The 26609-nt window shown below is 42.2% G+C and overlaps 1 protein-coding gene across 20 annotated transcripts in view; it reads left to right on the forward strand.

Annotated features, from left to right (window-relative positions):
• MAGI1 (membrane associated guanylate kinase, WW and PDZ domain containing 1) overlaps positions 1-26609 on the forward strand; it is a gene marked incomplete at both ends in the record, with an annotated part of 625004 nt that overhangs the window by 572910 nt on the left and 25485 nt on the right. For 11 of the 20 annotated variants that reach the window (XM_079712199.1, XM_079712210.1, XM_079712215.1 and 8 more), the window contains 4 exons: positions 7487-7518; positions 18049-18265; positions 22123-22206; positions 25091-25182. In XM_079712199.1, the coding sequence (XP_079568325.1) occupies positions 7487-7518; positions 18049-18265; positions 22123-22206; positions 25091-25182 (425 nt within the window). The remainder of the gene's footprint in view (positions 1-7486; positions 7519-18048; positions 18266-22122; positions 22207-25090; positions 25183-26609) is intronic. The other 9 variants (XM_079712212.1, XM_079712201.1, XM_079712207.1 and 6 more) reach the window with 4 other exon arrangements.

The following is a 26609-nucleotide window of genomic DNA, read 5'->3' on the forward strand; positions in this document are numbered from 1 at the left end:
ATGCCACCTGACACAGCATTGGGAGCTACTTAGTCCATACGTCGGAAGTCCAACTGTCTTTTTAAATTATGATGGCCGTAATATTTCATAATGACCATTATGAGGTCCCCAAAGGAAAGAATGTCTTCATCTTTTTGGAGACATTGAGTCTGATGCTCTCGTTCTTGGCAATTGGTGTCATATTTGCATTGAAAAATTATGCTGCAGGGTTGATGATGGTATTTGGTTAGAGGAAGGAGAAAAAAAATGAAACGTCTAAATTAGAACCATTTTTTATTTGGTTTTATGGATTCAGTTTTGTGATATATCGTGTTTGTAAGGTCCTTCAGTGGAAATGTACTCTGGTTTTAAACTTGGCCTTGAGTTTATGATGGTACACGAATTTAGTTTAGGGGGAGAAAAAAACCCTTAAAAAAAAAAGGTCATCATCATTATTCAATCTAGCATCAATTATTGCATGTTGCTCCCAACCCCTTGACCCCATGTTTAAATGCTGGCTCTCCCTCAGTGTTCATTGTCCTCTCTGCCCCCTGCTTCACAATGGATTAGCTTTCGTTTCTTATGCTCCCAAGAGCAATGGTGCTCCCTCTTATAACAGCACTTAGCACTGACCACACTGCATTATAAGTGTTGCTTTGCTTCTTTCTCTTTTAAGACAGACTATGAAGTCGTCCAGGTCAGGGCCATGTCTGATTTACCTTTATCTCTTGAGTCACGCTTCACTAGGCATATGGAAGAGCTCAATAAATCTTACATGGATGAATAGGTACATGGATGGTCCCTTCTCATGATTCAGGTCTTAGCTCAATTACTCTGTCTTCAAGAAAGACATGCTTGGCCACCGAGTATAAACTAGCCATGCATCCCAGATTACTGTTCCATTATCCTGCTTCATTTTCCTCACCGAAGTTATCACTCTGAAATTATTTGAGAAGTTGTTTCTTCTCTGTTTCCCCACAGAATGTGAGCACTGTGAAAACAGGACCTTAGAGGTTTAGTTCAGTGCTTTATCTCATGCCAGCTCTTGGCACATAGTAGGCCCTTAGCCCAGTTTGCCTAAATGCGTGAGTGCATTTTCCCTAATTTCCTTCCTGCCCTCAGTGGAAAAAATTAGGGCTGACTGTACCTACCTTTTTCAATTTTCTGAGCTGTCCTTATTAGCATTTCACCAGTAAGGCAAGGGCAATTTAAATTTATTTCATGGTTTATATATTATGTATTAAACAAAACAAACAAAATACTAATTGGCAGAGAATGGTGCAGATGGCTTTTTTTAGAAAGGTTACTAACCATTAATGTTAATTGTTTAGAGCCACTGGTTTGCAGTCAAATAATCATCAATTCTGCACTGCCAGGAAAATCACAGGTTTTCTCACTCTGTTTTTCCTGCACCCCTTCCCATCTGTATCTCACTGATCTCTTAGTATTTTGATCCATCATCATTACCTACTAGGTTCATAATTTTTTCATGCAGCAGCATTTTTGCTGATAAATATTAGCGTTCTGTTGTGTTCTTTAATGCAGTATCTCTCCTCAAATTTTTTTTAGCTGTGCCCTTTAGATCTTCCCAAGAAAGAAGGAGAAGCAAGCAATGGAACTTTTCCCTTTCTGCTTAATCCTTCTCATTGTCCCCTCTATTTGCAGATGAAGTATTTTACATACACTGTTCTTCTTAGAGGCACAAACTCAGCTAAAGTGAACCTCACCCTAGGAATTCTAACACCATAGCCATGTGCTTGGAGGAGATGACTTAACCTGAGGATCATAGACCCCAGTAGAATGGGTTTCTCAGGGTCCGTGGTCAAGGTTTCAGAGGCTCCTTGAATTTGTATGCAAAATTGTGTGCTTCTGTGAAGCTTTGCTTCAGAGAGGCTCTGACAGCTTTTTATCCCATTTTCAATCAAGGCCATGGCCCAGTAATTTAGTAAGTAGCACAGACACTTGAGTAGAAATGGCAGTCACTGAGCCAAGAGAGAGCTAGAAAAAATTCCAGTTTTTTGTTTTTTGTTTGTTTTTTTTTTTGCAGTACGCAGGCCTCTCACTGCTGTGGCCTCTCCCGTTGCAGAGCACAGGCTCCAGATGCGCAGGCTCAGCAGCCACGGCTCACGGGCCCAGCCGCTCCGCGGCACGTGGGATCCTACCGGACCGGGGCACAAACCCTTGTCCCCTGCATTGGCAGGCGGACTCTCAACCACTGCGCCACCAGGGAAGCCCTCCAGTTATTTTTTAATCTAGCACTGCACTAAAGCTGATAGGTATATCCCATTGTCCAAGCACACACAGTATGGCTGCAACATTCAGTGACAATTAGCTGTTTATGATTACAGCTCTATTGTATGTAAAGTCTTGGAAAATACCAGTAATAAGAATATGAATGATCTATTCATGCTAGCATTCTGAAGCAACATTTTAATACATCTTCTTCTAGTCTTTGAGTGTATGATGTATGTGTGATATATACATATATCTATTTTTTAACAATGAATTTATATCCTCTGGCAGTTTTAAATCTGCTTTTCATATCTTATGTCATTACCATTTTCCCACATCACTGAACAGTCTTCACTTTTACAATCCATTCATTTTTAATGAATTCATAAATTTTCATCTTGTTGGTATAACAATATGTTTGCTCATTCCTTTGTTCTTGGAAATTCAGGTTGTTTCAATTTTCTATCTTCTTTAAATAACACTGTGTTGAACATCTTTTTTATGTAAATCACTGTGAGACTCTCTGCTTGTTCTCTTAATACAAACTCCTAATGATAAGTTTAGTGAGTTAAAGTCAGCTGTAATCTTTGAGTCCTACGTGTAGGAGTACGTGTTGATAGGTTTTGGAATAAGAGAGAAAGCTAGTGGGGTCTGAAATGAAAATGTGCTCAGAAGTAGTCTTAGCCTCTTTGGAATCTAAGACTAGCCCCTGGCCAAGTTCTCAGTCTTCTTTCTGTGGCTTTCCGTGGGCTCCATGAACTAACTCTCTCTCTTTCTAAATATATATAAGTTCCTTGCTTCTTACACATGGCATTACCTTATTCAGCACCAGGACAGTTGTTAATGCAGCCTTTTGCTACCAAACCCTCTAAAGAATCCCATGTGTTTGATGACATGTGGATTAGTGACATAGTGTTTGTCGGAATGCTGAGGAGGAAACCAAATGTTTCCATTAAAATGCTCAAATCTAGAAACCAAGTACAAAGGGGATGAATATCACAATGAAACCAAAGTGAATTGATGACACAGTACAGTTTTGTTATTTGAAGATCCACTTTGCATTTGACAATGACTTTAGGATTCACCCTTTCCAAGCCCTTTGCATGATTTTTCTTGCTTCTTTCAGATAGTGAGGTTGGTTGACATTCTCACTTCCTTTCAACCTAGAGGAAATGAGGTCCAGGGAAGTCCAGTCTCTTTCCCAGCATCTCAGGTTTTGTTCATCTCGGTGCCAAAATGGCAGTGATTGGCTTCCTTCTGGCTTCCTGATAGCCCAGCTGAGCTCTCCAATGTCTTCCCTGTTTCCATTTAGTCACTAGGACAAACACAAGTCTGAATTTCAATAGGATGCTTAAAGAAACTCATTACGTGTATATTCATTTTGGGAAAAAGTAAGCAAGTCTTGGAGGATGTAGAGGTCAGTGATGGCTCTAGAGATTGAAAAATGCAATAAAATGTTGTGAAATTTGCTGCATTTGTCTTACAGAGGCAGTATAGACTTGTTTATTGTGGTATCTGTGGGTATGTATATGTTCATAAGTAAATAAAGCTTTTCTTGTTGTAGAAGATTCTAAAATAGGTAATAAAGCCATTCATGATCTCATGAGCCCAAGAACACACAGTTTAAGTGTATAACCTTCTATTCTTTGTTTCCAAATGCTTATGTATTCTGTTACATTTTTTACTTTTTTCATATAAACTTTTGTGTACAACCTTTTTAAAATTCCACCAAGAATAACATTTGCCATTTAGTTATATGAGAACATGTTCAGTAGTGTAGTTTATGGCCTTGATATTTAAGGGAAAGAGATTCCTCCTCCTCCTCATGTTGATTGGTCAGATCTCAGTCACTAGCAAAGAATTTGCCATTTGTTTTCTCCAAAGGGACACCTTTTTCATTGGGAACTTGAGAAATTCAGGTCCCAAGCTTTTCTCACTTCTGTAGATCACACTTAGACTCCCACTTTGAAGGTACACTTTCCCGTGAAATTTTCTGGGATCCCTTTGAAGTAACATTTGCCACCTCCCAGGCTCTAAGAGCAGATGGTGCTGTCCGTGGATTCTTTCTGCTGCCTCTTCTCAAAATTCCCCTTCCTCTCCCTGAAGGGAACAGACGAACCTCTTAGGACAGGTGCTGTTCCTGTCCATATGCCTCCTATGTAATACGTGACACGATTCCTACAAGTAAGCTTCCCGCTTCCACTGGGAGCACAAAGTGTATGCCTTTGCCCTAAGGAAAACCACTGACGTGCCATCAGGTGTGGGATCGTGCTGCTTTCTGTCACCCATCCAGTGTGGGATGGCCGCAGTCACCTCCAGCTAGACAAGGGCCACATACCAGGATCTCTCGGTCTTGGAGAATTCTTCCAGGGATCTCTTTCAGTGCTTCCCATCAGGTCTTCCCAGCTATTTTCAGTCTATCTGAATAGCTCTGAATTAATTAATGTTTATTTTTTAATTAATATTTTATTGCCTCAGCAAGATGTGAATTTGGTGTTGTTGAAACAAATTCTAGATGAAGGCTGAAGTCTGCTCAAACTAGTCCATCCGATCCCTGCCCTTTCTTTCCCCACCGGAAATACAGTACTTCAGTTACCAGTTTTCATGTGTGACAGTCAAGGAGAGTCTTGATATGTCTCTATTTGCAGAGTCTTGATATGTCTCTATTTGCAGAGTCTGAATATGTTTAACACCTGTCTCCTATGGCTGCCCTTCTACCTCATGCTGTTCTCACTCAACGTTATAGTTTGGAGACCATCCGTGCTGTTACCCATAGAGTTAGCTTGTACCTTTTAACCTCTGCGGACGGCTTCATAGTTGGGTGTCCCTGCGTTTATCTAGAACTTCCAGTCATTTCCAGGTTCCCTTTATACCAACCGTGCTGCACTGAGCATCCTTGTACCTGCATAACCTTTGGGTGTGTGTGCGAGTGTTTCTCTCTGATAGAGAATCCACGGTGCTGTTTATTTTATACATGAAAATCTTAACAGGTTGAGAATTTAAGATGGTCAGAGTTTTAGAAATGATGAGCAGAGTGTGGATCGAAGTCATTTTCCCTGACTTCTCCTAACTAGTTGGAGATTCTTTCCAAAGTTCTGTAGAGGGTCATTGGGATCTTGGGTGACATCAAGTCTAGTAAAAGCTCACTCCAGTGAAGTGTTGCTTATTCCAATGAACTAAGAACGTCAGTCTGAATTAGGGAAAAATCTGTATTTAAGGATGTGATATTTGACCATTTCGAAGTGTACCCAGTGACCCAAACTAATATAACTTGATAGAATTCCTTAAGGGAATCACATTAATGAACAAATTAAGGCACCTAATAATTATTTTTAAGAAAAATGACATCTAAATTGCTCAAGACGGTTACTCTCATCCATAGGCAAAATATTTCCCCTACGTATTTTTTGCATTTTAGCATGCTAGGCAAATGATTTTCCCTAATTAGAGTAAGATAACCATAACCACTTTTTTTTTTCCTGAATGGTGTAAATTAGCAAAGGAAGGTAAAAGGGGTTGAGGGCCTGCTCTGTGCCAGGTATGAGGCTTTTAAACATTTTGTCTATTTAATTATCACAATGAGTACAATGAGTCTTATTCTCTCCACTTCATAAATTGAAAAACTGAGGCACAGAGGACGTTAAGGCAACTCACTGAAGGTAGCCTATCCGACTTTGCCGGACTTGAAAGAGTAATAATCCTCGTTCTACTGTATTATGGTTTCCTTAAATGGGGTCCTCCAACCTTCTTTGTCAGAATCTTCCGGGATGTTTGTTCATACTGCAGATTCCTTGGCCCCTGAGGGTGGGTCCTGGGATTCCGCATTGATAAGAAGCGGCCACATCCTCCATGTGCACTCTGAAGTCCCAGAGCCACTGTGCCAGACCGTGGTGACCTCCTTTTGGTGATGTGACGAGCCGTGCCAGAAGAGTGCCCCCACTGCCTGTGGCGGTGAGCAGTCCCTGTCACGCCTCTCTTGCAGGGGGCCCATTAGCAGCGCTCCTCTGGGTGGCTTCCTCCCACTCACCCACTCCCGCGGCCTCCTGTTACTTGCGCTGAACTTAGCACGGCTCCTCGTTTGACAAGTCACTTCCAAGAGAGTTGAAATCGTTACACCACCTAGGGATCATGTTCTAAAAAAGGTTGACCTTTCCGGTACAAAATCATCAGATCCCAATACATCAGGGCCTGCACTGTGCCTAACATGGGTGGAATCTGCATTTTGTATTCTAACCTTGGCTCAAACCAAAAATTAAAAAATGAAATGAGAGGACTGCTTGCAGAAATGATTACTTTCAAAACACTGATAAAGGTTTTTATTTTCCTTTCCAGCCCTCCTTTGCCACACTCCCTTGGTGACAGATTTTCTATAAGTCTGCCCCTAATGGCTTCTGACTTTCCCAGAAGTGAGATCAGCGGCCCCTTTCAGCTCTCACCCTGCCACTAAAGACAGGGTTTGGGAAGAGCCAGCAAGGTTCAGCGAGCCCCTCTTTCTCCTCAGCCTCTCTCTTTCTGCATTATTATCTTTTTCTCTCAGCTCCATGAAATTTCTCTTTTCATTCCCCAGCAGCCTGCTTTCGAGGGGCTAGTCCCAGCAAACTGAATAGGAGTTTGCTCGGATGAGTGATGTGTGAAGGGGTGTGCTGACGATCCAGAGGGTGTCCTAAACCAGGTTGGATTTGTGTGCTGTTCTGGCAAAAGAGTATCCGTTTTTGTTTTGGTGTTCAGCTCATTCAAGTAAAGAAGGCATTTCCTCTCCTAAAAGGCAGAGGGGGGGGGAAAAAAAGGAAGAAAAAAAAGAAAGACAAAAAAAAAATTTTTATTTTAACCATTTACTCCTCTGAAACTAAATATACACCCCCTTCCTCTGTCCTGATTGGTCCACTTCAGTTGACAAGTAGAAAGGAAAGGAAATATCCTGGACTTAATTGTAAATTAAGTCGCTCTTAATCCAGAAGAGCATTTGAGATTCTGTCCAAGTGTTCAATTTCCCAGGCCGCTGAGGTCTGTGAATTTCTTTTCCCAGCCTCCAGGCTGCTGCAGTACAAGTCAGCATAGCTAATGCAGATAGATCTCCTGCCTCTCTCTCTCCTCCTCCCTCTGCTTTGATTCGATATGAACAGCCTGGTAACTCCGATGCTGGGGAGAAATCTGACATAACTCTGCAGATGGCTAGGTTGCCATGAAACACCTGGGGATTGTTCTTTAAGGAAAAGGTAACATTTATATGCTAATGATTTCTTTCCCGCTTCCCTCCTTGTTGCATTTTTTCCAGGGCTGCCAGTTCCCAAGAAGAGCCCAAAGTCGGTAAGGACTTGTCAGTTACTTGGTGCTCATTTTTTTTGGGGGGGGCGCTGGTGGTGGGAGGGGACGCTATCTGGCTGGACTTAAATGTGTTTTAGAGTGGGTGGAGGAGACAAAAACCAGGGCTCGTTTTATTAAGCTCTGGGGATCCGTTTGATATAGAAGGTATTGGGGTTTGTCTTTAACTGTCTAGTAATTTGTAGGCAGGCTGCGGGAGCCTGGATAAAGAATGCATGTTTGGAATCTTCTCTGTATAAATGCATCACAACTCTCATCCCAGTGGATGAGTTTCTTAGATGTTTTAATTTGATACAAATGCTACTGTTTCTTTTGAGAGAAGGAAAAACCAAAAAACTCTACCTGCTTCCTGAGTAGCATTGCTCTCAGCTGGTGTTTCAAGCCATTCACATGGGTAGATTCCCTCCCTCAGCTTTCTTTTGCACTGGATGATGAATTATTTAAGGATTTTAAAGCCTGTAGGTTTATGGTAGAATTGCTCAGCCCTGTATATATGCCCATGCTCACATGGAAAATGCCCCAGCCCTGAGAATAAGACATTTCCTTATTGTGCAAATATCCTTTGTTGTTTTGCCAGCTTTAGTGGCATTGTGCTGCAGGTATAGGAGTCCTTAAAAAAAAAAAAAAAAAATCAATGTTATGCTGTCCTTTCTAATCTGGTTTCCCTGAAGATGCATTACCTAGTCGACATGTTCGCTAATAGCTTTGAGGCTCTAGCGTTTCGCTTGGTGGTGGTGAGCTTTTGCTCCCTGGGCACTGACAACAAATTAAAATGCTACTTAAAACCTCAAAATCTGGAACTCTGATGCCTGTGAAATTGATGTGGTGAAAGAAGCGTCCAAAATCATTAACAGTAAGATAAAGAGGGGTGTACTTCCTTGTGGCTTAGAGTATTGGGGGGAGGAGGAATTGACAACCTCTGCCATCCGGGAACGGAGAACTTTAAAACTTCGCAGCTTACGGTGCTGCAGCTGAATTCTTTCCACCTGTCTCCAAGCCTGGCAGCAAGAGGCAGAAGTTTATTCAGGAGATGAGAGAGGGAGCTTCCTGCATTCGTAAACCCTACTCCTAAGTTCTCCAAAGAGAAAAACCTGCAGTAATTGATTCCCGTGGCATGGTGCCATGGTGAGGGGAACACGTGACTTCGGGGCTGCTTCCCTTGTCATTTTGTGTTAAATGTCCAGGCTGAGAAGTGCTGGTAGGTGTCTACATTGGAACCACAGAGATGCCAAAGCGTGTGTGTGTCTGTGTGTGTGTGTGTCCCCCTCCCGGGATCACAGTCAGAAACCTATTCAGCCTTCAGAAAAATAGAAGCACATCTGAGAGATGTGTCACATGAGCTTGAGTTAGCAACAGTCGTCCTTTTCTCTCCCGCAGCCCCAAGCATGCTACCTGAGGCATGGACTTATTTTACACCCTCCACATAGGCATGGAGTCTTGACCAGAAGCATATACTGAGGGACAGTTTGGCACACGCAGCATGACATCGGGTAGCAAGGTGTTCTGTTTCGTTTTGCATCCCATTTCAACTTGCTGTGCCAAAGGATTTTTGTAGAGTCATTTGCATCTCTTCTCCCCCAAAGTGTTTTGGAATTCCCCATTGAACTCTAAGGGTATCAAACAGGTACAGAGCTTGCATTCACCAAGTCAGTTAAGAGAATTCCCCATGACTGTTTATTTTGGAGGAAGTCATGACATGAACAAGCAGCAAACCAATTACTCAGGCTGCATTCCTAGGAAAAAAAGCCCTCTTAATTGCGTTGCCCACAGTCTGCTGGCTCTTAATTACCACAAGCTAAGAGACTGGTGTGTTGCTGGGTTAGAAAAGAACCATCCCCCAGCTTGGGGCTTGTCCTTCGCTGGTTTCTCTGCCAGGACAGGGATGATGGCTTTCACAGCACTGCTGGCACACTCTGGCAGCTGCTGTACAAAAGTAGGGGGATATCAGCCAAGGTCTCCTGTTGCCAGTGGACCCTTGCGAACATCTGTGATCAGTGGGAGTTCTGTACAGGTGGGTTGAAAGCTGTTTCCCTTTCCCAGTTTGAATTTTGATGAGGTCCTGCTAGAGGGGCAGATGATGATGGGATTGTTCTGGTAGGGTCGGAGGGAATCCATGGGGAAGCTGGATGCCATGGTTCCGGAAAGTCATTCCTGTAATGACAGGCAGGGCCAGGTGGGCTACGGAATGAAACGCACACCTATTGTGCCTGGGTTGTGATACGCTGAGAGTTACATTAGCTCTGAGATATACTGTTTGAACCCAGGACCACGTCTGGTCTTTATTCTTAGAGGCTCCTGCAATTGGCTTGCTCATGTGACTGACAGCTTCCTTTGCCCTCATACCTTTTTTTTTTCCTGTAAAGGTTTTCAATAATTAAGTAGTTGGGTTTTTATTAGAACAGAAGGACTTCTCTTTTTGATCTCGTTTCCCCTCCTGAATAGCCTCTATAACTTACTCTCAAGCAGCCATTTCACCTGCTAGATTTAGTGTAAATGTTAAATTTATGGTTTAAATACTCAAGGGGGGCAATGGCAGTGTCTTCATAAAATTTAACTAATTTGATACCTGGACATCCATAGCATCAGGGATTTTTCTGCCAAATGGCAGAGACAAAAATAAGACATATTTGCTGTCAGGTTTTAGGCCTCACTGGGAAAATGGTTCGGTGGTCCACTTTAATCATCCTGACTGGAAACTTGTTTAACGGACTCTTGGTTGAAATCACACACAAGGATTTTGCATGTGAGCATTGAAAACTCTATCACACCAAACCCTGAATTTTAGGTCAGTATTCACCCAGGTTTTTTCACTAGTTCCTTTCCCAACTATTGCTTCCTTTGTTCCCTTCTTTCATCTGTCCATTTGTCCATTTATCCATCTGTCCATCCACCATATATCCATTCATCTATCCATGCATTTCTCTTTTATCCACTCATCCATTCATCCTTCCATTCAGCAAGTTGGTGTTGAAAAACTACTAAGTGTCAGGTTTGGTGTGAGCCATTGGAAATGATATAATAAATAAGATGGTGCCCTTCTTCTTGGAGCTTATAAATGATTTATTGATTGCTCCTTTCAAAAAAAGGATTCATTGTCACAAATCACTAAAATTTTTTATGCATTTGTTCCATCAACAGATATTTATTGGGTATCTCCTGCATGCCAGACCCAGCGCTAATGTACAACAGGAACTAAAACAGAAAACATTCATGTCCTCATACAACTGGGGAAAGATAAATAGGCAGATCTGTACAGACCCTCCTCATGAGGCCTAAAGTATGATGAGCATATACTTTCAAAAGGTAACAAAGCAGAAATATAATATAAAACAAGTACTCACATAATAAAACTCATTCAGCTCTTAATGACAATAACCTAAGTGAAGTATTCATCCAAAGCCATAAAAAGCTATAAAAAAATTGAATTAGATACTGTGATAGAGCTATGGAATTCTTCCAAGTTCCCCAGCAGCCTACGCAGCATAGGTAACCACGTTATTTACTTAGCTTTTATTTTCAGATTAAAAAAAAAAAGCATAACATGTTCACTAAGGAGACAGTGTTTTCCTAGTTCCTAAAAAAGTTCTCACAGGGACTTCCCTGGTGGTCCAGTGGTAAAGAACCCGCCTTCCAGTGCAGGGGACCCAGGTTTGATCCCTGGTTGGGGATCAGATCCCACATGCCGCAGGGCGGCTGGGCCCGCGAGCCACAACTACTGAGCTCGCGCGCCTCAACTAGAGAGCCTGCGTGCTCCAAACTACAGAGCCTATGCACTCTGGAGCCTGTGCGCCACAACTAGAGAAGAAAGAACCCGCACGCTACAACTAGAGAGAAGCCCGCGTGCCGCAGTGAAGAGCCTGCATGCCACAACTAAGACCCGATGCAGCCAAATAAATAAACACTTAAAAAAAAAAAAGTTCTCACATAAAGTTTTCATATAGGGGACACCAAGTGATGGGCAAGGAAGTGTCCTCAGCAAATGCAGCAAGCTGAAAGTAGCAACAGTGACAGGTTTCTGTCCCATGGTCCTCTGTCCCTTTCCCGTGGAAGGGATGCTAAGGACATAGCTGACAGCTAGTCATGAAGAAATACGAGGTAGAGATCTTAGACAATGTGCACAGTAAGTGACCCTGGCCTGGATCCTCCTGAATGCTGCCTCTTTCTCAAACTCTCCTGGTGGCCTTAGCACCCCAATGCCACTTGTTCCAGATCCAGGGCATAGCACAACCCACCAAAGCTCCAAGCTCCAAGGAGAAGCACTGAGAGTAGTAGATGGGAGAAGGCCTAGGGTTAATTAAGTAAGTCTTCTTGCCTCTTGTTGCTCACAGCAGCTCATACCCTCGGCCCTTTGGAGCCTTAAAAAATAGAATTTGCTGTTGTGTTAGACTCCATTAAAACATTCAGTGTGAACTGAAATTCATTTTCCTATCCAGTCAGTACTTGCCTTTTCTTCTCCATTAACTCCTCTTTCTTGCCTTTTGGAAGAAATCATTTGACTTAGACCCATAAATGATAAAAGAAAGAGACAAAAAGAAGGACCATCCTCTGCTTTGGCTTGTATTTGAGACTGATTTTCACGCAACCTTTAATGACATTGGCCTGATACCTCATCAGCACTTGTAGTTTTTCCTGTTGTCCATGTAAATCGCTGCAGTGGCCTTCAGTCTTGGCAGATACATGAACTGTAAATAATTTTGCCTTAAAAATGGATTGATTTGTCATTTTTAAGCCACATGAATTCTTTTCATTGTTTAAGCTAAGTGCTGTCTGTATTCATTTGCTCTTCGGAGCATGTATTTTCAGCTCACTTTCTAAGTACCTCCATTTTGAAATCATTCTGTGAAATACTAATGAGCTGACTTTTTTCCCCATTTCCATTTATAAAATCCATTGCATCTTCCCAATTTCTCTGGCCTGTCAGTAATAAGGAAATCATTTGTTTTAGGAAGGTTGGTGCAGTTTTGTTTTAAATGGTCTGATGACACAAGTTCACAGCCAGATGTGGCCAAGGATTTCTGTGGAGTTTTCAAAATTGAAATCGTTTCGTTTTTCCTAATTGGCCCTGATTTGATACTCAGAAGTAAAAAATCTTGCTTCAAAAATATCCGCATAGTGACAACAGCTAGTGTTGGAGATATTCAACTCAATATATGGTCCTCCTTTCCAAACATTTATTCAAGCTGGAGATCTGGAGGTGGATATTTGTGTTTCTGAGAACTCCTCCTCCCTCCCCCTTCCCCCTTCCCCCTTCCCCCTTCCCCCTTCCCCCTTCCCCTTCCCCTTCCCCCTTCCCCCTTCCCTTTCTCCCTTCCCCCTTCCCCCTTCCCCTTCCCCTTCCCCCTTCCCCCTTCCCCTTTCCCCCTTCCCCCTTCCCCCTTCCCCCTTCCCCCTTCCCCTTTCCCCCTTCCCCCTTCCCCCTTCCCCTTTCCCCCTTCCCCCTTCCCCTTGCCTCTTCCCCCTTCCCCTTTCCCCCTTCCCCTTTCCCCCTTCCCCCTTCCCCCTTCCCCTTTCCCCCTTCCCCCTTCCCCCTTCCCCTTTCCCCCTTCCCCCTTCCCCTTGCCTCTTCCCCCTTCCCCTTTCCCCCTTCCCCCTTCCCCCTTCCCCTTTCCCCCTTCCCCCTTCCCCCTTCCCCTTTCCCCCTTCCCCCTTCCCCTTGCCTCTTCCCCCTTCCCCCTTCCCCCTTCCCCCTTCCCCTTCCCCCTTCCCCCTTCCCCCTTCCCCCTTCCCCCTTCCCCTTTCCCCCTTCCCCCTTCCCCCTTCCCCTTTCCCCCTTCCCCCTTCCCCTTTCCCCCTTCCCCCTTCCCCCTTCCCCTTTCCCCCTTCCCCCTTCCCCTTGCCTCTTCCCCCTTTCCCCTTCCCCCTTTCCCCCTTCCCCCTTCCCCCTTCCCCCTTTCCCCCTTCCCCCTTCCCCTTCCCCCTTCCCCCTTCCCCCTTCCCCCTTCCCCCTCCCCCTTCCCCCTTCCCCTTCCCCCTTCCCCCTTCCCCTTCCCCCTTCCCCCTTCCCTTTCCCCCTTCCCCCTTCCCCCTTCCCCTTTCCCCCTTCCCCCTTCCCCCTTTCCCCTTCCCCCTTCCCCCTCCCCCTTCCCCTTCTCTTCCTCCTCCTCTCCCCCATGCAGCCTTTCAGCAATGCCTATGAAATCTGGCACCAAAATATCTTTTGGCTTTACTTGTCCCTCCCCCTTGTCACAGCTTTTCCCCTTGTATAAGCCACCCCGGGTCCCTCACCTGGTCTGCACAGTAGCCTCCTGACTGGCTCTCTGCTTTTACTCCCACCCACATCAACCTGTTCTCCAGAGGGTAGCCAGACCAAACTTTCTGGAAATAAGTTGGCTCCTGGCACATCCCTGCTTTAAATTCACTAATGGATTCCTCCTCCCCAGAACTAAGAGTGAAACCCAAACTCCTTAAAGTAGCCCACAAGGCCCTTGCATTATTTGGTCTCCAAGTTCCTCTCAAGCCACGCCACCCCCTGCTGTGCCACACTAGCTACCTCTCTGCTCTCCAAACAGGCCAAGCTCACTTTTGCTTTGCAGACTTAGCACATGCTGCTTCCATTAATGGAATGTTCTTCCAGAGGCTTCTCCTTACTACTTACCTTAAGGACACTGCAGTGTGTTGTCATCAGTCTGTCATGATTATTTGATTAATATTCCATCTTCACACACACACACACACACACACACCCCTAGATACATAGGTATACATTCTCAGGTACTATCTCTTTCTTACTTACACATTGTATTTTTCAGAATCTGGCTCATAGCAGGTGATCAGTATGTATTTATTGGATGAGGGAATAAATGTATTGCAGGTTACTTAAGAGGGGCTATTCTGGATGTTCTATCATTGATGGATTGCACCATCCATGTTCTTAGCACGCATAGAAGTACTTTAATAGACTTGAAAGTGTATCTTTATTAATGCTTATTTGAGGGCCAGTTTCTCACCTAGAAAAATGAGGTGAGAGACAGTCACATTTGGTGCAAGTCAGATCCTGTGTTCAGAAGTGAATTTGTCCTCATGGCCCAAGTCTTCTGGGAGGGAATCCAGACTGCTGAAAAGGCATACAAGGTGACTTTAATTTGAGAGCTATATAAACATGGCTTTTCTCCTGGACAGTTCTGGACCCTAACCAAATAAAAGATAATGTCATATCTAATTAACATGTTCTCAGAAAATAAAAAGGCATATTTTGAACTTTTCTACACACACAGAACATAGCTTCAAAAAGCTTAGGTGCCAAGATACTAAATACAGAATGCATTTCCAAATTAAGTCATTTTCATAATTGAACTTGAGAGGAAACATAAAGCGAGGTTAAATCTTCTCAGGGAAAAATCCAAAAAGCTTCCAGATGCTCATGTGTTTAGTCCGTGAGGGTGGGTTAGAATATGCCATTTAGTGATAGGTTAGCGATGGCCTAGTTTTTAGAGCATATTCTCAGGATGCTGCTGTACTTTCATTTTCCAAATTTAGGAGCAAAGTTTAGATGGCATTCAAAGGGGATGCAGAGGTGCAGTTTGATGGAGAGGCAGTTTTGTAGACTCTGTCCAGACTGTTTCTGTCATTTTGTGATAAATTGAACCTAAATGCGTCCTTTATGGGGAAGGTGAGAAAAGGCGATAAAAGTTTTTAAACGGCCCAAGCCATTTCTGGTAAACTTCATTTGCACCCTCTGGTTATGGTATAGCTGTCTCTTCATTTAAACCTGAGATTTCCAAGTCCTCTGTGTCAGATTTGTTACACTGGGACAGCCATCGAAGAGTCTTGGAAACCCCTGAGGTGACATACAGAATCTGTGTGCATGCATTTGTGGATGTGTCTGTAAAAGCACATGTGCATTCGCTGCTGAAGAAAGGTCCAGACTCTCAGTGGGACAGGGCTGCTGGAAAGGTATTTTTCTCCTGTTCAGGAAGAGGCAGTGATTGCAAGAGGTTACATTTCAAGAGGTTACCGAGTATCCCCAGGAAAGGAAGAAGAAGAAGATTGTGAGGTTTCCCTCAGGTAATCCCGCAGTGCGGCTCACAGGGTCCTGGTGAGGCTTTGTGAAGAGGAACCTCTACACGAAAGAGACTGGAGCTTCCACGGTCAGAGACTGACTCTAACCATGAAATGAACTTAGTGTCAATGGACCAACCCCACATCTAGCATTTGCTACTCATATGAAAAACCAGGCGAGGGTAGTCATTTGAAGAGAGGGATGGAACTCTCATGGTTAATCCAGAGGTCCTTCATCTGTTGAATTATTTGCTTGCACTTTTAAAATATCTTCTTCCTGCCCTTCCAAGAGGAGAGCGGACACACAGCACTACCAAAATGTAAAAAATAGAAAGTAACAGTCCCATTAATTCTCCTTACCAAGGTTCATTTCTAAATGAAAACAGCTTTACATTTGGTCTTGATTATAAAAAACATTCTCTGTACGTTATAAAAATAAGAAGTAGGCAGTACAGGAAAGTATTAGAGGGGGAAAACCCACCCAGAACCCATCTTTTTTTCTATTTATGCTGAGGTGTGTACACTACACATGCTTGTTTATAATGGAGACCCTTACAAAGACCACAGTGAAGAGGAAAACAAATTCCTACGCTCATGCAAAAGGGAATGGGGATTGTATCCTTCGTTAATGTTTTTCTGACTCTACAAATCTTCAGCATGTCCCCAGGGGAATCAAGAAGGTAGGTTTTGACCTTCTTAGGGGATAGAAAGGAGATAGCTGGCCCTGAGAGCCGAATTCACGTTGAGGAGGTCCCTGTTGGAAGCTGGCAGAACCAGGTTCTGTCCCAAGTCTTCGGAATGCGGATCCATCCAAGTCTGAGTGGAGCCCTTGATCCTCAAAAGGGAACGATGGTGATGGGGGTAATGGTGATGGTTGTCCCTGTCCAAACATCGGTGTGTTTTCCTGACCTCTTCACCCAGAGTATGTTGTCCCCTTGAGTCTGAGTGAATTAAGCCCCTCATATAGGTGGTTCCCAAGACCTCTTTGCTAGTTTAGAATATGGTCCTCCCACAGGCACATCAAGTATAATTTTAAAGGGTCTATCTTACCTTCATGAAATACATGCCCAATTTTTGACTTTGAATCCTTGCTAAAACCTATCTTCAGATCTGTGATCTGAACAGTCAAGGGAATATGAGGTTTTTGTCCTCCTTGGCCTGACTTCAATGCTTATTTCAAAGCAAGGACTGGAAGGGAAAGAGCAGAGGGACCTGAGAAGTAAATGAACAGGACCTTGGAAATTTCCACGGAGATGTGAATGGAAGATGGAGGCTACCCGGGGGAGAGAATAAGGAAGAACGGTGTGATAGGACTGATTGCAAGACTGAGGGCAAGATTTTGACACTATAAAGAACTTGAGGGAACTGGAATGTCTAGGTCAGAGATCTTATATACTACTCAAAAATCATAAGCTATACAGGATCTATAAGACAGGCCGGAGATGCCCCTTTACAGTGCTCTGAAGCAGTTAAGTGTAGTGACATGGCGTCTGTTGTGTGAGAGGACTCCAGGATTTTTCTTTTGAATAGGGGGAACTAAACACCTGGGCTTACCACATCTTTCATTGGAGAAAATAAGAGCTGAAATTATTTTATTTCCCATGCAGTATTTTTCCTCCCACTAGATTTTGCTGTTGATTCAGTGGCCCTTCCAACAAAGAGCATCTCCTAAAATGGGAAGGGTCTTTAGCTGAGCAGAATTTAAGGAGCAGGAACCTACTTATTCTACTGAAATTGAAATGAAATTCTTTGCCTTTGACTACTACTCGGAGTTTGGACAAGTTGCAAATCTAAGAAGGCTGACCCCGGAGGTCAACCCATATATAAAGTTGGATCTTGGTTTTCAACCAGCAGTAGTATCAAGAGATCAAGAGGTGTAATGCGATGTCTGCAGAATTGATTCACTAAGAATTATGAAAGCTCTTCAGATAATAGTTTTTTATATACTTGTAAGTACAAGTGCACACATAATGCTAGGCATGATTTTTTAAAGATCTGATCCATGTTTCTTACAGGCTAGCAGGACTGATGGTAAATCCTTAGCAAGAAGTTGGGTATTTTACTACTGAAAAAGGGAAAATGTGGAGTCCCAAGGAGCATTTTTAGCCCTGATCGTATTTCTTCTGGATATTCTAGCTTTCCGTTTAAACCACGCATGGTATTCTGTGTCACATGTTTGGTTTAAAAATGAAGATGTTAAAACGAGTACATTTCATAATAAGTGAGCCCAGTGACTTAGCTGAGAACCTGTGATGAAAATTGGATTTGTTTTCTGCTCCAGCCCTGAAAGCAGTATGGTTTACCATGATGTCCTTCTGTCTGGTCCACCCCTCTATCTGTCTGCCAGTCCCCGGGGGATTTACCTGCATTCAGCATGAGCCGAAGGTGGAAGCCAAAATGTTGATAAATTTATGTATGTGTGTGCAGAAGTGCTGAACAAAAACAAGCTGATGGAAAACACCCACTCCGGGAACCAATAATAATCTCTTCTTGCCCCTCTCACTCGCTTCCTTTCAGCAACCACTGGAAAGAAAAGACAGCCAGAATAGCTCCCAGCACAGCGCTGCCAGCCACCGAAGCCTGCACACAGCCTCTCCCAGCCACGGCACACAGGTGCTACCCGAGTTCCCACCCGCCGAGGCCCCGGCTCCAGATCAGACTGACGGCTCTGGGCAGAAAAAACCAGATCCTTTTAAAATCTGGGCCCAGTCCAGGAGCATGTATGAAAACCGACGTGAGTAGCACCCTGGCTCCTGTCTTCCCTGGACTCCGCCGCAGGGCTCCAACTCTCTTCTTGAGGCTTGTTGAGAATAGATTGTCAGTGTGTGAACAGGAGAGAGGTAAATCCAGGTGAGAGGTGACAGCATCTCAGAGCAGTGATAGAATCTGCTGGATATTCACCGAGGCCCTGTTACGTCTTCTGTTTGGGCAGGTGGGGTAGTCACGGATGGTCATCAGATGAAGGGCCTGGGTAAAGTGGATTTATTTTTCCTCTCCATTAAAAGAAGTGGCCGAAAAAAAAAACAGAAAAAAGAAGTGGCCGGTAAGTGCTGCTGCCTCATTAATTCTTCCCTACATGGAGACGGTGGCATCCTCTGAGCTCCTGTCTTGTGAAACAGCTCTGATATACAATAGAACATAAATACGATTGGTTTGGATTGCAGGAGTAATGAGAAGAAATTAAATGCTTTCTTAGTGGTCTCGGGTTTTAAGAATACTGGCAATTTTTTTTTAAACGTTATCAGTCTTTCTAAACATTCCCCTTAAAAAGAAAAAAAAGAGTAGTGAGTGGTTTGTGCTTTAATCATTTATACTGTGGTTAAGTATGTTCCTTTAGCTTCACCTTTTTGAAAAATATGAACTAGTGATGTCATACATAATACCTTTTGGGCTGTTATAAACCGAGTAATCCCTTCACATTTAATGTTTTACTTTTTATTATGAAATGATTTCCAAAAACTATTCACTATAAACAGTATTCACGTATCTTACTGTTACCAAAGTTCCTAAAATGCTTTCATCTTAGGGGATACAAATAGGCCATTTTTGTTTGTTTGTGTGTTTGTTTTGGCTGTTGCTCTTACTGACCTTTTCTTCTGAGTATTCGGTTGGGATGAAGCATCTATGAAGAACATGCACTTCATTTTCCCTTTTTTGGCATAGGATAGGAGAGAATGATTAATGAGGGAGGAGGCTGGGTTTGCTGAAGGGTCAGATTAAAACTGGAAGAGAGAAGAGAAGCATTCTGCCTTTCCTCTTGGTCCCCAGCCCCCTCAGCACAGGTTTCATTTGGAGCCACAGCTGTAGTTCTCTTAGCAAAGCCCCATGGAGGGCTGAGGTATGGGGGGGAGTGGGGCAGGGGAGGGACACTGCAGCCACCCACCCACCCCCTTGGACTTGGCTGTGAAGCATTTTACTTGCTGGCTGGAGCCACTCCTCTGTGACCCAAACCAAACAGGGGAGTGAGAGCAGCATCCGTGCCTGAGAAGGAAAGTGGCCCACGGTGCTGGGTGCAAGTCAGCACTTAGGAGGCACGAGGCATGACTGGAGTCTTGGTGATGATCAAGTTTTAGAAGTCACCGAGGGCTCCCTCTGTGCTTTTCCTCTTCAAGAAAGAGAAATCATTGCCTTCTTACTACCATAGTGCGTGGAATTAAGTAGGCTGTTTTGACTAAGGCTTCACTATGCTGGCAAAAGCCTGATAACTTGAGAAGGGATTTATTTAGTCCCTGGACTAGAAAGACCCCTGAGTACACCTCACTCCGGGCCAGAGGAAATGAAGTTCCATTTGGAACATCCCTTGTAAGCAGTAGTTGCTAAGCATGAACCTGACGTCTGTTCTCACTGTGTCTTCTCACTAATTGGAATGATTTCATGGAAGAAATGTTTCCCAAAGAGGAATATTTTCACATTTCTCTTTAATCATGCAGGTCCTTCAATCAATGGCCCAACTTCAGTTGATGTGGAGATAACTGCTTTGTTGACTATGCCCCTGCTTTTCTCAGTAGAGTACACATTTATGACTGAGTTTCCCATGTATGAATCTTTTTGCGATAAAGTAAATCGGGTTCTGAAGTGCTGGTGCGGGCCTCATGGATTGACAGACAATTCTAATGCACCCAAAGAATAGGAGGCTCTAGCTCAGATGCCATTTTTACCTTGATGGAAGCAGTATTTCTTCAGAATTTGGTATTTAATCCATTTTTTAAAAAAGTTTTCACCAGAAAAAAAATAAGAAAAAGATGTAATTCTGCGACAGCCAGCTGCTTTAAGCATTGAATGAGAGGCAGACTGAAATATTTGTAATGGTGCCAGTTTAGGCCTTAACTTTCTTGAACATCTAAGGAATAGGATCTAGCAGCACAAATGAGAATCAGGTTTTTTGCTGATTAGAGGTTCCATAATTGAGTGATTGTAGCAACCTAACCGATGTTAAAATTCACATAGATTTCTTCCTCACCACTAAATCAGGATAATGATGAGACTTTTCCCTCCATGATAATTATTCAGTATCTGTCACAGGTTTTCTTTTTTTTCACAGTACCTATGAATGAACCTACGTCAATCTTGTTTTTTAATCAGGATTTGGCTTTATCCCAGATCGGTTTCTGCCATTCCCTTAGGCTGTGTTTTTATCTTGTCTTTTGGAAAAAAATGAAACAGTAAAGCATGTAGCCTCATTAGATGTGATCCCCTGCCCCTCTCCCCAAGACGTATTACAATGAGCAAAGTACTCCAGGAAAAAAAGACCAAGAAAATTAAAGTCGGCAGTAGCATCTTAATTGTGCCCTTAAGTTATCCCCCTTTTTTTGGGAAAATATAGTTTCCTCATATTTCGTTTTATTGTAAAGGACAATGTGAAGATTCTTAACAAAGTCTCTGATCCAGTTCCTTCACATGGTCTGAATACCGTGCAAAATATAGCATTCTTGATACGGCCATCTGTCAAAACAGCAGTGTCCAGTTGAATCAATCTGAATTACAGATGTGTCAATAAATCCCTCTGAAGAGCTTAAGTGTTCAATTAAGAACATGCATGGGTGGTGGTGGTGGGATGAACTGGGAGATTGGGATTGACCTATACACTAATATGTATAAAATAGATAACTAATAAGAACCTGCTGTATTAAAAAAATAATAAAATTTAAATTTAAAAAAACCGAGATTTATTTAAAAAAAAAGAGAGAGAGAGAAAGAGCATGCCTGGAAGTCCTTTAAAAGCCATGTTGCCTGTTTGTATTTTCTCTAGATAACATGCCAGTTGTGTACATCTTTTAAAAATGGCATCGATGCAATCTTATTTATAAGTGATCAGGAAGATCAGCTAGTACCCACTAGTGTTTACTGTGAAACAAAATCTAAAGCTTGCAGTTCAAACTTTGCCTGTTCACAAAAGAGTTGGGAAAGAAAAATGACAAAGCTGTCATTTTAACCAGCGTACACCTGTCCCTCGAGAGAGACATGCTTAATGATCTGGAATTGGTGTACAGCTCCTTTATCATAGTTTAAGGAGCTTGGGTGTATGTCTAGATTTTAAAAGCTATTATGACAGTTCTTATTTGTGTATTTGTTCAGCTCTTGGCCAGATCTGATGATTTGTGTAACTAAACAAAAGACTGTTTCGGTTGACCTGCCCTAGAATTCATCTGAACAGGTTTTAGCCCAAGAATTAATCCCACCAGGAACTTGATACTATTTTAAATAAACACAGTAATGTGGCAGTGACAAAAGTATGCTTAAATTTTTTCAGAAGGAAATAAGGGGTTAGACAAATCTCAAGTTCATGACATGGTTCACACAAGGTCATAAGAGAATGGGTACTTCAGGGTATAATGAAATAGGAAGAGTCTAAGATGGTAAAGGTAGTTCTGTGAAATTCTCAACGGTACAGTTGTAAATTCTAGCTTTTTGACAAGAAAAGTACCGTGGGAAAAAAAAGAATCAAACCATAGTCTTTTAAAATCCACAGCAGCCTTGACCTTTACTGTGAAAGCTTAACTGCACGTTCCTTATCAATCAAAACTAAATTAAAATGAACTAAGAGAAAGCACATACATTCAGCTTTGCAAAATTGTGACATTACTATTCCAGCTATGTCACCTTCGCCTGCATCGGGATTGAGCAAGGGTGAAAGAGACAAAGAAATCAATTCCACGAATTTTGGAGAATGTCAGAGTAAGGATCTGCTGAAAACTTTCATTTCTCCATTATTACTCATTCTGTTTGATGTTCCCATTGGTCTAGGGGGCTAGAAAGAAACTCAGAAAAAGGAGGGAAGAAAGAGGGATGCCATGAACAGAAGTGTTTGGGGTGTTTTTATTGACCAAGGCTAGAGCAAAGACAAGATGAAATTAAAAGTGATGGGCATGTTTTAACCAAGTCTGCAAATGTGTTGTGTGTCTGTAGTAATAGAGACGCCAGGAGGGTTCTCTGCAAACATGGTGATTCCATTTTTTCTAATTATCAAAGGAAGTCTTTTGACTGCTTTATTGGGTCATTGGTGGAATTACCAAAGGAAATGAGCTGCTCTGATTGTCCCCTGTACCAGGGCTTAGAAGTGAAGAGAACTGGATGAGATTTTCTTAGCTCTTCTTGATTTAGTCTCAAAAAAAAGGGAGGGGGGTGATAGTAATATCAGAAAGATGGTTCTACCCTGCTGCCTCCTGAAAACTTAATTCTAATAAAATCTGCCTGAAATAAAGAAGAGAACAAAAAATGTTTTGGGGGAATGGTTTAGAAATTTTAGTGCCCTTGCTAAGAAGGGACAGCAGAGGACAAAGAAGAGAAAAATCATTCTATAATTCTCTAATATGTTTCAGTACTGATTGATCACCAAAGTTATATATTTGGAACATGGCATTTGGTTCGTAGAAGAATATAATTGTCAAGATGCCCAAGTTCAAGGACCAAAAGACTTTCTTTGTAACACATCTGTGTTTGTGTGTGTTTTCCTGAAAGGCTCATCATTGGCATCTTCTACATCCTTGGTGTCTGTCATTGGGCATCTTCGTTTTCAATAGGAAGCTTTTTAAATAAATTTGCCATCTGTTTATTAATTCTCAGAGGAATAAATTTTTTTCCAATGGACTGAACTGTATGATAAGCCTAAGTCTGTTGGCCATAATTGCCCATCCCATGGTGGCTTACTCCTAAATGAGCAATAAAAGGCAGAAACTTGCTACATTTGGTGACACTGTAGGATGGGCAGGTGTTCGTGTGTTAAATGATGCTGCAGAAAAAATTGGTCTGAGCTGGAGGTCTCTGCAGAGGTCTTTTCCTTGTTCACAGAAGGGCTCAGCAGATTTCAAGCAGACTCTGCCAAGAACCTAGTGCTGGCTGGAAAGCACCCATGGTCTGTTTTGGTAATAATCCTCCTGCTTGAGTGAACCAAAGACGGAGACTCAACCTGATTTAATTTGTTGTTTTAATGAGGCTCTTGAAACAATAGCTAGCTACTCAGACAGAAAGAAAATACTGTTACCTTTAGCCAGCTACTCAAACAGAAAGAAAATATTGTTACCTTAGCATGCTGAAGAAAATACCATTCTCGAATTGTGTCCCGTGCTGTGTCCCGTGCTGTAGCCTAACTCCATATACCATGGCATCTTACAGCTTAGCCTCAGCAATTATAATAAAAAAGCATTGGATAAGAAGCTCCCTTGAAAGCATGGCATTAAGATAGCTCAAGCACGAATATTCGATTCAGACTTCTCCGACTGGTGCTTACCTGTTTATTTAGTTTCTTCTCTCTCGGCATACATTTTAAGCTCATGGGTGAGTCCCGAAAAAGGGACATCTCTCACCAGCTTGAAGTCTGAACAACCACCTTCTTCTTCCCTATTGCACTGTACAAAATCAGAGAAGATGGGAATTAAATTCTCAGTACATACGCACTCCTTCAGCCCCAAAGCCAAGGAATTAAAAAAAACAGAAATTCTGCAGAACAGTACTTGAAAATCTCCTTTAGGATTCATGGCCACTAAATTATATATTTTTTTCTTTAAATAAAAGATTTGTCATTTTACACACTGTAAAACATACTACTTAAACACTGAAATATTAAGTAAGAAATAGAAGTAACCCTTTTTTTATTACTTTAGTTACTTAACGGAGTGGTATATAGGACAATCTCATGTACAGTAAGCATGTTCTTAAGGAAAATACTTTTCTTTAAAAAAAAATGAGACTTTCATTTGAAAGCCCTGGACTGTTACTGAATTTTAAAAGTAAAATATCAAGCTGTTAGATAATAAATGAATACTTATAGTGGTGAAATATTATAGGCAAATACTGGAATAAAGCACTTATTTTAGTGATGAATTATGGTTCATAGATATAGGACAATTTTGTTCTCACCAGTGATCTTAAGGATATAGAAGGCTGACTACTTTTTCATAATAGCAGTGAAATCATAGTAGATTTTGTAAATTTGGAAATATTAGGATGTTTGAGAGTAACTCTTTTGGCAAAAATGATCTAACAGATCATATTATTGGCATTGCTAGTCTTGATTATTTTAAGGGAAAAAATAAGTGATTTTCTTTTTTTTAATTGAGAACACTTTTTACCTCAAGCTGTTTTCTTTCATCTTCTAGTTGATAACATCAGGTACTTAACAGGTCTTCTAAATCCTCGGAGCCAACCTCTACTTCAGAGGTCACTCTGACAGCATGAGCTCCTTCCTCAGACATGGACACCCACTTTGTGATGCAGAGCCTGATGATTTTAATATATTTAATTCCCCTTGCAGCAATACCCAGGAGAGTGGTGAGTGCTGACTGCAGCCTTCATCAGGGATAATGGCTTGATTAGGAATTATCAAACAGTGATTAGTCCTTTGAAAAAAATCTTAAGGCTCAATGACTATTCCTACCATTTACTTTCGCCCGGTGTCCTCTGTTATTACACCTGTCCAGATTATTTTGTTTGCTTGTGTGTATTGGAACGCTGTCGTCTGCTCAAACACCGTCAGTATCGGTCCTGTTAACTGTGTTCGACTTAGGGCTCTGATTCCTTTTATCAGAGAAATAATCTCTCTCTTCTTCATCCCTCTCTGCAGTTCCAGATTATCAAGAACAGGACATCTTCCTCTGGAGAAAAGAGACTGGATTTGGATTTAGGATTCTGGGTGGCAATGAACCAGGGGAACCTGTGAGTCTTTTGTCTCCCCGCCCCTTGCCTCCCATCTCACCCTACCCCGCACCGCCCCATGCAGTTTTCTAAGACTTCAATGCAAATTGGCAGCAGTGACAAATCACCAAGATTTGAGTCCTGCCAGGTGCACCCCTGTTTCATATTTTTTAAAAAAATTTATTGGAGTATAGTTGATTTACAATGTTGTATTAATTTCTGCTGTACAGCAAAGTAATTCAGTTATATATAAATATAATTATATATATATATATATATATTCCCTGACTGTTTCATCTTAAGCACTGGGGGTTATTCTTTGGATTTTGTGAGCTCTTTCTGTCTTGAGGAAGAAGGGACTAGATCCTTTCTAAAAAGGGTGTGTTCGTGTTTGTGGAAAGCGGCAGCTGCAGCGTCTGGAGCTCCCCATCAGAGAAAAGGGAACCGAAAAGCAAAATAGGAATAGACATCAACTGGGAATACAGTGGCCTGATCCTTCTGGCCAATTCTGTTAAATCTGCCAGCAGGTAGTTGGCTTTGTATATTGAGTAGCTAGGACAGAGAGCACTTGAACAAGGCACTATGAAAGGTTAGAGAAAGTAGGACCACGCTCTTTACAAAATTAGAGAAAGAACCCTGAACAAGGATCAGGAGACATTTAACCTCTCCAGGCCTCATCTTTCGAATAAATTGAGGAGAACATCACAGGATTCTTTTGAAGGGGGAAAAGAGAACTAAAGATAAGTATTGTTCATTTCCTCATCACAGTAAAAATAGCTGTTATTTCTTGAGTGCTTACTATGTGCCAGGTGCTATGCTAAAGGCTTCTAACACCCATTCTTCTCATGTATCCATCAAATCTATGAATCTATCCCCATTTTTCAAATCATGAAATAAAGACACAGAAGGGTTAATGAACCTGCCTGGCATCGCAGAGTTAGTAAATGGAGGGACTGGAAAGGGTGTGATTCCAGAGTCCCTGTTCTTAAGCACTCTTCTGTCCACGTTCTTTGTAAATGATAGATGCCATGTAAAGCTCGCTGTAGCATCATTATCTAGAGAGAAGGCAAGAAAGGCACAAATATTTTAGCTAAAGTTCAGTGAATGGTTAGTATAATAACAGCAAGACACTAAATATAAAGACCTGCTCTGCAGGCATGTGCTATAGACTATGAAAATAAGGATGCCCAACCAGACTTTGCTTGATTCATCCCTTCATTTAATAGCATTTATCATGCATACCCTTTTGCTAGGCACATGCTGACCTTTAAAGCAAAGTTGTATTACTGTTATAATTAGTAGAGTTTTCTGAACAGAGGCCTCTTAGGTGGATAGAAAAGGGGAAAAAGTTTTGCCAGTGGAGTAAAATGATTTATTTTTGCAAAGGGGAAAAAGCAATGAGTCAGCAAACCACAGATAAATGTCAAGGTACTAAACGAGAAAAAGTT

This window comes from Hyperoodon ampullatus, assembly GCF_949752795.1.
Source record: "Hyperoodon ampullatus genome assembly, chromosome: 10".
Classification (NCBI taxonomy): Eukaryota; Metazoa; Chordata; class Mammalia; order Artiodactyla; family Ziphiidae; genus Hyperoodon; species Hyperoodon ampullatus.